The sequence below is a fragment of the Ictidomys tridecemlineatus genome, chromosome 4, assembly GCF_052094955.1.
Source record: "Ictidomys tridecemlineatus isolate mIctTri1 chromosome 4, mIctTri1.hap1, whole genome shotgun sequence".
NCBI lineage: Eukaryota > Metazoa > Chordata > Mammalia > Rodentia > Sciuridae > Ictidomys > Ictidomys tridecemlineatus.
In genome coordinates this window covers 52,663,105-52,672,925 of record NC_135480.1, presented here as the reverse complement: position 1 = coordinate 52,672,925, position 9,821 = coordinate 52,663,105, and the positions used below count along the sequence as shown (strand labels likewise).

General features: G+C 44.9%; 1 protein-coding gene across 3 annotated transcripts in view; it reads right to left on the bottom strand.

The window, feature by feature from the left end:
- Positions 1-1,831: 1,831 nt before the first annotated feature.
- The window catches only part of Dennd5a (DENN domain containing 5A), an 89,077-nt gene continuing 81,087 nt past the window's right edge, over positions 1,832-9,821 (bottom strand). For 2 of the 3 annotated variants that reach the window (XM_078046512.1, XM_040284772.2), the window contains 8 exons: positions 8,930-9,051; positions 7,854-7,999; positions 6,977-7,095; positions 6,412-6,593; positions 5,759-5,841; positions 5,085-5,208; positions 4,330-4,498; positions 1,832-2,888 (listed from right to left, as the gene is read on the bottom strand). In XM_078046512.1, coding sequence (XP_077902638.1) covers positions 2,705-2,888; positions 4,330-4,498; positions 5,085-5,208; positions 5,759-5,841; positions 6,412-6,593; positions 6,977-7,095; positions 7,854-7,999; positions 8,930-9,051 — 1,129 coding nt within the window. In that variant the 3' untranslated portion in view covers positions 1,832-2,704. The remainder of the gene's footprint in view (positions 2,889-4,329; positions 4,499-5,084; positions 5,209-5,758; positions 5,842-6,411; positions 6,594-6,976; positions 7,096-7,853; positions 8,000-8,929; positions 9,052-9,821) is intronic. The other variant, XM_078046513.1, reaches the window with a different exon arrangement.

The following is a 9,821-nucleotide window of genomic DNA, read 5'->3' as shown; positions in this document are numbered from 1 at the left end:
GAGCACTTACACACCTGACATGTCCTATCTAAGCAGTTTAATTCTTACAACATCCTTAGGATGCAGGCACTATTATCAACCTCATTGTATGGATGAGTACACTGAAGTTTAAGGAAGTTATGTAGCTTGCCCTGGCATGTCATAGTAACAGAATAAGGATTTAACCTAAGTGTATAATCTTAACCACTGTCAATTAATTCATTTACTATTACAGGCAGTGGTTTACCATGTGTGACAGACACTATTTAGTGAACAAAGTGGACAAAAGTCTCACCTTTGAAACACTTACATTTGGAATGAACAAATAATTAGTGTAATGCCTGTTAAGTATTCAGGATTAAAACATAATAAAGGAATAACAAGAAACTGATGGGACCTAGGGACATAATTCAGTGATAGAATTCTTGTCTAGCATGTGCAAGGCCCTGGGTTCAATCCCCAGCACCTTAAAAAAAAAAAAAAAAAAGAGTGACTGATGGAATCACTTGGTCTTTTTTGAGTGGTTAGGTTAAGGTCTCCAAGCATATCTGAGCAGAGACCTGAATCAAATAAATGAGTAGTGGTCAATGGAAAAGCCACAGGCTTGGAGTAAAAATGTTCTGGTAACTGTAAACTGTTGTGTGGCTTTGGACAAGTAGCTAAACTTCTCTGAGCCTCAATTACCTCACTTAGACTATCTAGGATAATTTATACAGTTGTAAAGAAAAGGGAGAGGTGAGTCTTAAAGCTCCTGGTTTAAGGTAAGCCCAGACCTAGGCCCAAAATATACACAGAGACAGCTAAGCCCCATATTGACCTACCTACCCAGTCAGGAATCTCCCCTTCCTGCTCCAGAAGCACAGTCCACCCTGTCTTACCCACTGGTCTGCAATCTCCGAATGAACTGAAGACTCTGTGGCCTTCAGGTAGCTGGCTCACGCCCCCTGCTGACATGATGTTGCATTGCAGCTCCCCTTGGGCCTCCCTTTTCTCATTTCTTCCAAGAGCCTTCAATGGGTACTTATCACCTGCCAGGCACTGGGATAGATAGAGAAGGACTAGAGGTTCTTTCTTCCCTGTAGGAGTTCACAGTCTATGGGGGAACCCAAAACGAGGCAGTCAAAAGGAGGTGCTAGCATGTAAGAAATTTCAGGACCATAGTGAGGGAGGGGGTTCAGGAAGATTTCATAGTGGGTGACTCCTAAAGTAAACCTTGAACAAAGTTCAGGAAGTTGGTGAGAACAAATTCCAGCAATGAACAGTACATGCAAAACCAGGGATGCACACAAGAAGACACTGAGTGGTTTGAGGAGCTCTACTTGGTCATGCTATATTTCTGAAGCTTTCTGTCAAAGCAGCTTGGATGAATATAAATGAAGGAAGCTGATTCCCAGGACCCTCATAAAGCTCTTCTACCTGCTATCCCTAGAAAAGCAAACCCTTCTCTCAAGAAAGGATGTAAACCTTACCCCACCTCCCAATCCAGGGTAGAGAGGATTCCCTTGTCCTATGTTCCTCTTAAGAAGTGGCACATCCTGTTTTGATCAAGTAACAATCTTCATAACCCTGACCAGGTCTTTTCTCTTCTGTGCCTCAGTCTCCTCCCCTATGATGTGGGAAAAGAACCTTATCCATATCCTTCTCAATTAGCTATTTGAATTAACAGCTATGAAAGCTCCTGACACTGCAGGGGGAAGGACTCAAGAGATATCAGGCCCTTGGGAGCATCCTGGCCTCAAGTCAACTAGTGAAGAGAGGTGATGCACAGGCTGGTCTTCTAAAGCAAATCAAACTGCACCAATCTGCCCATCCACTGCTCACAACCCCCCATAAAAGTCAGCAATCCATGCCGTTTTATTTCAGGTGTTTTATTAAGTGGGCCATACTGTAGCTGGTTTCTAAGTTGCAAAACAACATAAATTTAACAGTTATAACATAGCGAGTTAGACGGTGACAAGCTTTTTCTTTCCTTAAAAAAAAAAAAAAAGAAAGAAAAAGAAATACTTAAACACACAATGAAGGGTTAAATAAATAAAGCATAAGAAAAAAGAAAGACTTGTTAAAACATGCTTTTGTTTACTTCTGTGCAACTGTGTGCCAACCAGAAACGTGATTTTCCGCACGATGATAGCACGAAGACACATTCCGGCAAGTCTCCTTCCCAAATAATACTGACAAAAAAAAACAAAAAAAAAAACAAAAAAAAATGGTGGGATTGACTTCTCAGTGCTTGCTTAGAGGCACTACTAAAGATCCCTTTGATTAGAGCATGGGGCTTCCTGCTCAGCACACCTTTGTGTGGCCCACGAAATCCAAATATCCATAATAATGTTAATATAGAAAACATTAGTTTAAAAACGATGTAGAATGGCCTCATTAACGCGGCAGGGCAAGGAAGCAGAACACCCTGCACATGCGCCGGCTCAGTCCAGGAGGCCACAGGCTCCCAGTGCGTGGCCACTCGAGGGAGGGTACCAGCTTCAAAATAAGCAGCACCAACCTCGCTCTCTCTCCCTATCACTCTTTCACATGAAAGTGTGTAAAAAGCAAATCAGCAAATAAACTCTAAAATAGATTATTTTTTTCCAAAAATCCTCTAGTTTTCTTTTTACAGTAAGTGTACATCTCTCTGACCCTGCACAACTTGCTTAGGTCCCTTTGGGAAGAAGAGACAAAGCTGCAGGGAGAGTCTTTCCTGGTCCTGCTGCTGGCTGGTGCTGAAAGGTCAGATGTCAATGCCCTTGATGAGGGAGGTCTCCAGCGTGATGTTGAACTCCTGCAATGTCTGCAGCACACGGATCAAGGAATTGACAAGTGTGTGGTCTTTGATCAGTGCCACATCCTCATACATGTGTGCCGTGATGGGACAATCAGCCAGCAGGGCAATCCAATGGTGCAGGAGGTGATCTCTGGTGGGCAGGAGTGGTCCAGATGGTCAGAGAAGAAAGAGAAATGGAAGAAAGATGGTGGAAGGCCAACGACGAACCTTGACAAGTCTGAAGCTGGAGAAGCTGATGGCTCCCCACAGCTCCTTTCTCCTCCCTAATAAGGCTTGCCTCTACCCGGGGGTTGCCCAGCCCTGGGGTTACCAATCCAATATGACCCAAATTAGCCTTATCATCTGCTCCACCTCCTCTACTTCCCACCCCTCCCTAGAGAACCCCAACAGCAACCAGACACCAGGTTGCAGTCAATACTACTCCCTCCATCTCAGAGCAATCTCTACCAGAACAACTTTCATTCCCACAGCTACCATCATGGGCCACGCAAGGGAGAGTACCAGCATCTGGCATGTGCCAGCACTGTTATGAGAGATTTAACCTTCATGACAACCCTAGGACATTGTACCCACTTTACAGATAAAGAAACTGAGGTACAGAGGTTAAATAGCTTGTCCAGTAGTTGATAAGTATCTGTCCTGAGATGTGAACCTGGTAACTTTGGTTCTGGTTGACTGGTTGGCCTCAAGCAATCCTCCTTCCTCAGCCTCCCAAGTAGTTAGGACTAGAAGCATGTGCCATCATGTCTGGCTTAGTCTATTTTTAACCACTGTGTCAACTTCCTCTTTATGTGGCCTGAACTATGGTCTCAGATTCATTTGGGTTTCATGCTCTCTTACCTGATCTACTGGAATAGCCCTTCACAATCCTGTCCACTACCATATACTCCATCTATGACATCAGACTCATTATTTCAGAGTATATCATTATTTTCAGAGTATATCAAGGGCCACATAATATACTCCCCTGATTAAACAATGCTTCCTAACATATGGAGAATATTTCTATGTCCCAGGTTCTCACTGCCTCTAGCCTCCTTTCCACTTTTCTATTACTGCCTTTCCCACATTCTACCTGTTATTTCCTTCCACTAAAGGTGCACCTCAAATATTGACTCCTCCATGAATCTGCCTCTAATCTTTCTCCTCTATATAAGCATATCCTAAGCGGGTACTTCTTTTTTGGATTCTCACAACCTTCTGCTTTTTAAAATTAGGAAAAATGAACTTGCAAATGGCAGAGACCTTGCTTGATTCAGCTTTCTTCCACCACTTTCCATAAGACCTAGCACATTCAAAGGTTTACTGAAAGAAAGTACATATATTCTGCTTCAAATGTCCCCAGTGGAGTTTTTTTGAGCTTTTTTCCCCCTACCTTCCCTAGTTACACATAGTCTCTCCTCCACAGATCCCTACACATACACAGGATACATGAAGGAAATGAATGGCCTTTAGGAAGTTCTCCAATGCAACCTGGGCCCAAGGGTACTCAGGCACTAGCTATTGCCCACCCTCCTGTACCACCTCCAAGGCTGGCTTCTGTGCATTCTGAACCCCTGGGGCTGCAGTACCTGGCTCCCAAGCACACCAGCATCTGAAACTTGCCATCCTTGCCGATGTTCCGGGGAGTATTATTGATTGCAGTGACAAATCGACAGAAGTTCCGGGCCCTTGTATGCCAGTTTTCCTCAGGGACTACTTCATTCTGCTCCAATGTCTCATAATAGGTTTGTGCTTTTTCTGTGAAGAGGAGAAAAGTTTTCCAATGATAATGATTATCAAAACATATCAAAATATCTTTGTTCTACAGGCCCTCTAAGACAAGTAACTTCGTGAGAACAATGAATGCTCTGATATCATTGATTACATTTCAAAATGATCCTCATTTTTAAAATTTATTTATGTGGTCCTTGATACAAAGATGATCTTTTCCCTAGACTGAAGATAGAACAAAGCTCCAAGGATGGTTTCTTGCATGAAAATTCTCCAAGTAGGCACCACACAGAGTTTAGGCTCCAATGCTCTCAACTGGCCCTTTGTATTTAAAGGAGAAAATATGAGAACTCAGAACTAAACCTATACTAAATAGCAGATATCTAGAAAGGATCTTCTGTCTAGTTCTCAAGATACACAAGTTCATGAGGAGGGAAGAGGGATGATGTCATGCTCATCAAGAAAAACAAGGCACACAAACCGATTGAATTACAGAGTGGCCTGATTTGGGTTCTGCATCCAGACCCCAGAGGTCAGCACCTATGCTATGTTAGTAAGCAAAGCCCTCCTTCTCTTCAGGCTTTCCTTACTCTCATACCCTAACCCAACTCACCCAGGAAATCCCAAATGAAGACATTTTTGAAGAGCCGAGGTGATTTAAATCCATGCTGGAAAGCTTGTTCCAGGGCCGAGACAAGGCCACACTCTCCACAAAGTAATAATGTCAGACTGCCTCGCTAGGTAAGAAAACAGGGGTGAACAATAGGCTGATATCATCTGAACTTCCCTCCCGTCACCACCACATCTGCAAACCTACAGCCTAGAGCCAGGAGGGAGACAAGAACTCTGTCTGTTCCCCCAGCACCTGGCACAGTGCCTGGCTCAGGGCAGCTCTCAGTGAACACTGCTGAAGGAACAAATGAAAAAAAGGACAATGGATCTGGGTCACACACAAGGAGATTCCCCAATTGGAGGACAAAGCCAGTGTAGTCATCATTTGGGGTGATCCAGGTCAATCCAGAGGCAGACAGGAATAGGCACGGTTTATTAGGGGACCCCAGAGACTCCACTGGGTCATCAGAGTAGAGGGAGAGAAAGAACAACCAGAGGCAAGAACCCCAAAGGAAGGAGTCTGCTGCAGCCCAAACTAGCTGAGACACATATTCTTATAAAACTATGCTATCTATAGCACATGGATCTAGAAGAGCACTATAAGATAACTGCAAAATCAAAATGATTCCATCTTACTCGACATAAAGCCCTGGGGTGAAGGGTAGGAAGGCTCACCTCTTTCTCAGGCTTATGGAAGTGCTTCACAATGCCATTGACTGCTTCCCCGATGGACTCCTGGATCTGCCCAGTGTTGAGCTCTGATAAAAATCAAGCAGACATCCCTAACGAATCTCAGAGGCTGACAGTGTCTTAGCTGACTGAGCAGGAGACTGAGGACATAGGGAGGAGGGCCCATGGGAGAGGCAGGGCAACTGGATCCTGGGAAGCAGACTCTTGCCCACCCAACTTTACTAAGCTAGCTATTTCCAAAATCTTGGAGAAATCGCTAAAGCTAACAACCTTAGAGTTCAGTAACCTATGAAATCTGGTAAAGTTTAATTCCATTTTACCTTGGGATTTTGGGCAACTAAAAGAGGGCTAAGACTTGGCTGTGTAGCCTAGAAACTATGAAAAGTAGACCCTTCTTCCTCTACAGATCACACACAAATAGTACAGAGCACTCAGAATGGATTCATGAGCTTTCTCTACGCTTTCCAAGCCTCTAAGGACAATGCCACATACCCCGACAGATTCATGAGAGAAGGGTATCAAAGTTCTGAGGCAGGTTTGTCAGCAGAGGTGGTTCCAGAGGCAGGCGCATAAGCTCCCAGAGATCTGCCCATTCCCAGGTTGGGTAGCATAAGGGCTTAGCCCCTCCTCTTACTTACTGGGCTTGTTGTTGGGTGAGATGGTAACAAGCCTCCGGATGACACTGGGGGACTGCTGCAGCGGTGGGGTCCTGCATGGCCTCTCATCCACCTCGGGTAGAGATGTGAGTAGCTCTCCAACTAGGACCCGTTCCAGGCTTCCATCATCCATGCCCTTCCCCAACCACCGGCCACACGGGAACCTGAAGGTCAGGCAATGCCTGTCAGAGCTGCCAGCTCCTCCAGTGTCCTTTCCTTTGTTGTTTAGCAAGAGCCATCAACAAAGCTGATTCCTAGAGAAAAGCTATGAACCCAAGCTAGAGAAACCCCCGAGGCCCTGGGGTGTCATCAGAAAAATCACTCGAGTGGCAGAGGTAGCCTGGAACTTGTGGATAGCAATACCATATACTTTCACTTGGAAATCCTCCTTCTGCCTCAAGTACCCGAGACAAAGCCAACAAAAGTTGCCTTGGCCTATCACAATCTCTCAAGGCTCCTTGAGAATGCACATACCCAAGCATCAGAGATAGCCCCTGGTGGTCCACCTTGCTCCACCAGTGCAAGGCAGAGCTGAGGGAACACTTACTTGTAAGTATGTCCTGTGGTCTCATTCCTGACCATCACAAACTCCACTAGCCATTTGGCATACAGCCCAGAATTATCATGACCAATCTGGACAGTAGTGAGCTTCCCCAAGTTCTGGTACTGTGAAAGAATAGAAAAGATGAAACACGTTAGAAAAATAGAAGGAAAAGTGGCAATTCTCAGAGGTACAGATCTGACTGGCTGCCTGGCCCCTCATCATTTGGAGGGGCAGAGTTCATGGATCCACCTACTGCCTGGTCTGGAAGTACAGTATTATCTCTTGGGTAGCCCATGGCTAAGAAAGATGATGTTGCCACTTATAAGAACAACAGGGCTCAGAAGGCTCTTTTTTGTTTGTTTTGTCTTGGTACCAGAGATTGAACCCAAGAGTGCTTAACCATTGAGCCACATCTCTGGTCCTTTTTTATTTTTTATTTTGAGACAGGGTCTCACTGAGTTGTTTAGGTCCTGAGGCTAGACTCAAACTTGTAATCTTCCTGCCTCAGCCTCCCAAACTGCTGGGATTACAGGCACGTGCCACCACACCCAGCTTGGAAGTAGGTTCTGAGGTCTCTTGAAACATGGGCTCAATAGCTGAAGAACCTGGGGATTTCTTGACATATCAGCCACAGGGAAGTAGGCAAGTCCAGACAAATAAACACATCCTAGTCAGAGACTGTATGGGCAGGGCATGCTCCCTTTTCTCAGGGCCAACTCTTGATTCCAGCATGAGTTCATCTCAGGATACAGAAGCTGTGCTAATGTGTAAGATTGCAGAGCAAGGCCTCCACAAAACCCTGTAGAAAATACTCCAAAGCAGCTCCTGCAAACCCAGATCTCCATAGAACCTGGGACTGTGGACCCCAGATAGCACATACCTCAAAGGTCATCTCTAGCACGTTCCTGGGAATCTGTAAGATCTGTGTCTCACCCAGTTCTCCTGAGATACAGATCCATGGATTGGCGGTGAACATGGAGCCCCCCAGCTTCTTGCTTGGTACAATCAGAATGTGGTATGGGATCACTGTATAGGCAAAGTCACAAAGGCATTGAAGGGGATCAGAAATCTCTCTCAGACCATTTCTTAATCTTTCATGAACCCTAATAACAAACATAACAATCTTAGGAGAGGCCACACTGATATTGTATCCCTTTCCCAAGGCAGAGAGGGAAAGAGTTTGCCTCTAGTATTCTAAATTCCAATCTGGTACTACTTTTGCTAAGCCCACAGTCCTAATCTCTGAGAAGGAAGAGGCAATGGACACAAGAGTGTGTACTATTGAGGCAGCCAAGGGGCAGGACAAAGAACTAGCCCTGATGCAAATTCAAAGACTACCCCCACCTAGGGAAGAATCCTGGTTTCAGACAGAAAAGGCTCAAAGAGTCTTAGACCATATTGAACTCTTTTCTTTAATCTGAAAATAGGTAGACTGATGTCCACAGCAGGGATGCTGGTCCACCATCTCTGCTCACAGACACATAATGAATTAGGGGCAGAGCCAGCCCATACCTAATGTCCCACTGCCATTTAGATTCCTTCTATTACCTTGGAAAGAGATCTTTCTCTCTTGGACCTGCTCTAAAATCTGTGATGCTAAGTGGCCTCTCAGGCCAGAAATAAAGGGAGATTCTTCATAGTTATGTATGTAAGGTAGGAGGTAATCTGTACCTCCCACCTCACCCCACTCTACTTTCATTGCCATAGGCTCCCAGAGCAGTGCCAGGAACAACACTGACCACATGATTGCCAAAAGCACTGCCCTTCTTGGTTCAAAACAAGAACAAGAAGCTTTAGAGAAAGCATAACCTCCAAGAAAGGAGCCGCTCCTCCTAGCAAAAGGCATATAAAAAGTGCAAGGGAAAATATTTCCTTAAAAGAGAGGATAGTGAATATCCAGGACCAGTACATAAAAACTGCCTTGAGAAGGCCAATGGGGTTCATGGGGCTACTCACGGATCGTTGTGAAGACATTGGTGAAGCAGAAGTAATCAACAGCATTGAAAGAGAGCAGGTGATAGAGGAACTGCTCCTTCTCATCATCACAGCGCAGGAAGGCATAGCGCTTATACAACTTTCTGTTGGAGAGGAGACAGCACATTAGTCCCCAGCCAAAAGAAGGGAAAAGAAGCTAGAATTATTCAGTTCTAGAAACAGTTAAGGGAAGCATATGGTGTCAAGCCTCAAGTTTCTTAGGGTTACTCTATAAAGTTACAAAGTTAGCTGCTTTGTGTAGAGAGTGCTAGAAACAAAGAAAATTAAACACTACCTGTGCCTAAGGGTTGATGTTATAGTGTCAAAAATGACAGGTCTTGGAACTCTCCTTCCTTAACTGAGGGCTAGGATAAAATTCCATCAGGGAGGACAAGGTCCTCTCAGGCTTCTAGTTAAGCTGTCACTCCAATGTATGGCATTTGAGTAGCAACAGCAAGAGGTCTGTGATCATCATTCATTACCAGACCTACTCAAACCCTCAGCAGACTTGAGAACCATAACTCAGAACACTACTCTGAATGTGGATGAAAGGCCAGGTCACAGGTGTTAAAGAGCTGTGCAGATCATGTTCTTCCCCACTTTTCAAGCTTTCTCCTTTCATCCACTGCCTATTTACCAAAGGCTACCCTTTGCCTAACATTCCAGGCCTCCTGCAGTTGCAAAGCATAATATCCTCCCCAAGTAAAGGGGACACCGAGAGCCAAATGTGCAGACTCTCATCAAAGAGAAATACACAGAGAACAAAGTAGTCAACTGTCCTGATTGCCCAGACTGCAATCACTAAGGCCAGAGATGTATGGGGTTCAGAAGACCTGTGAGAGTCTGATAGATTTATAAAGCACCTTCAACAGGT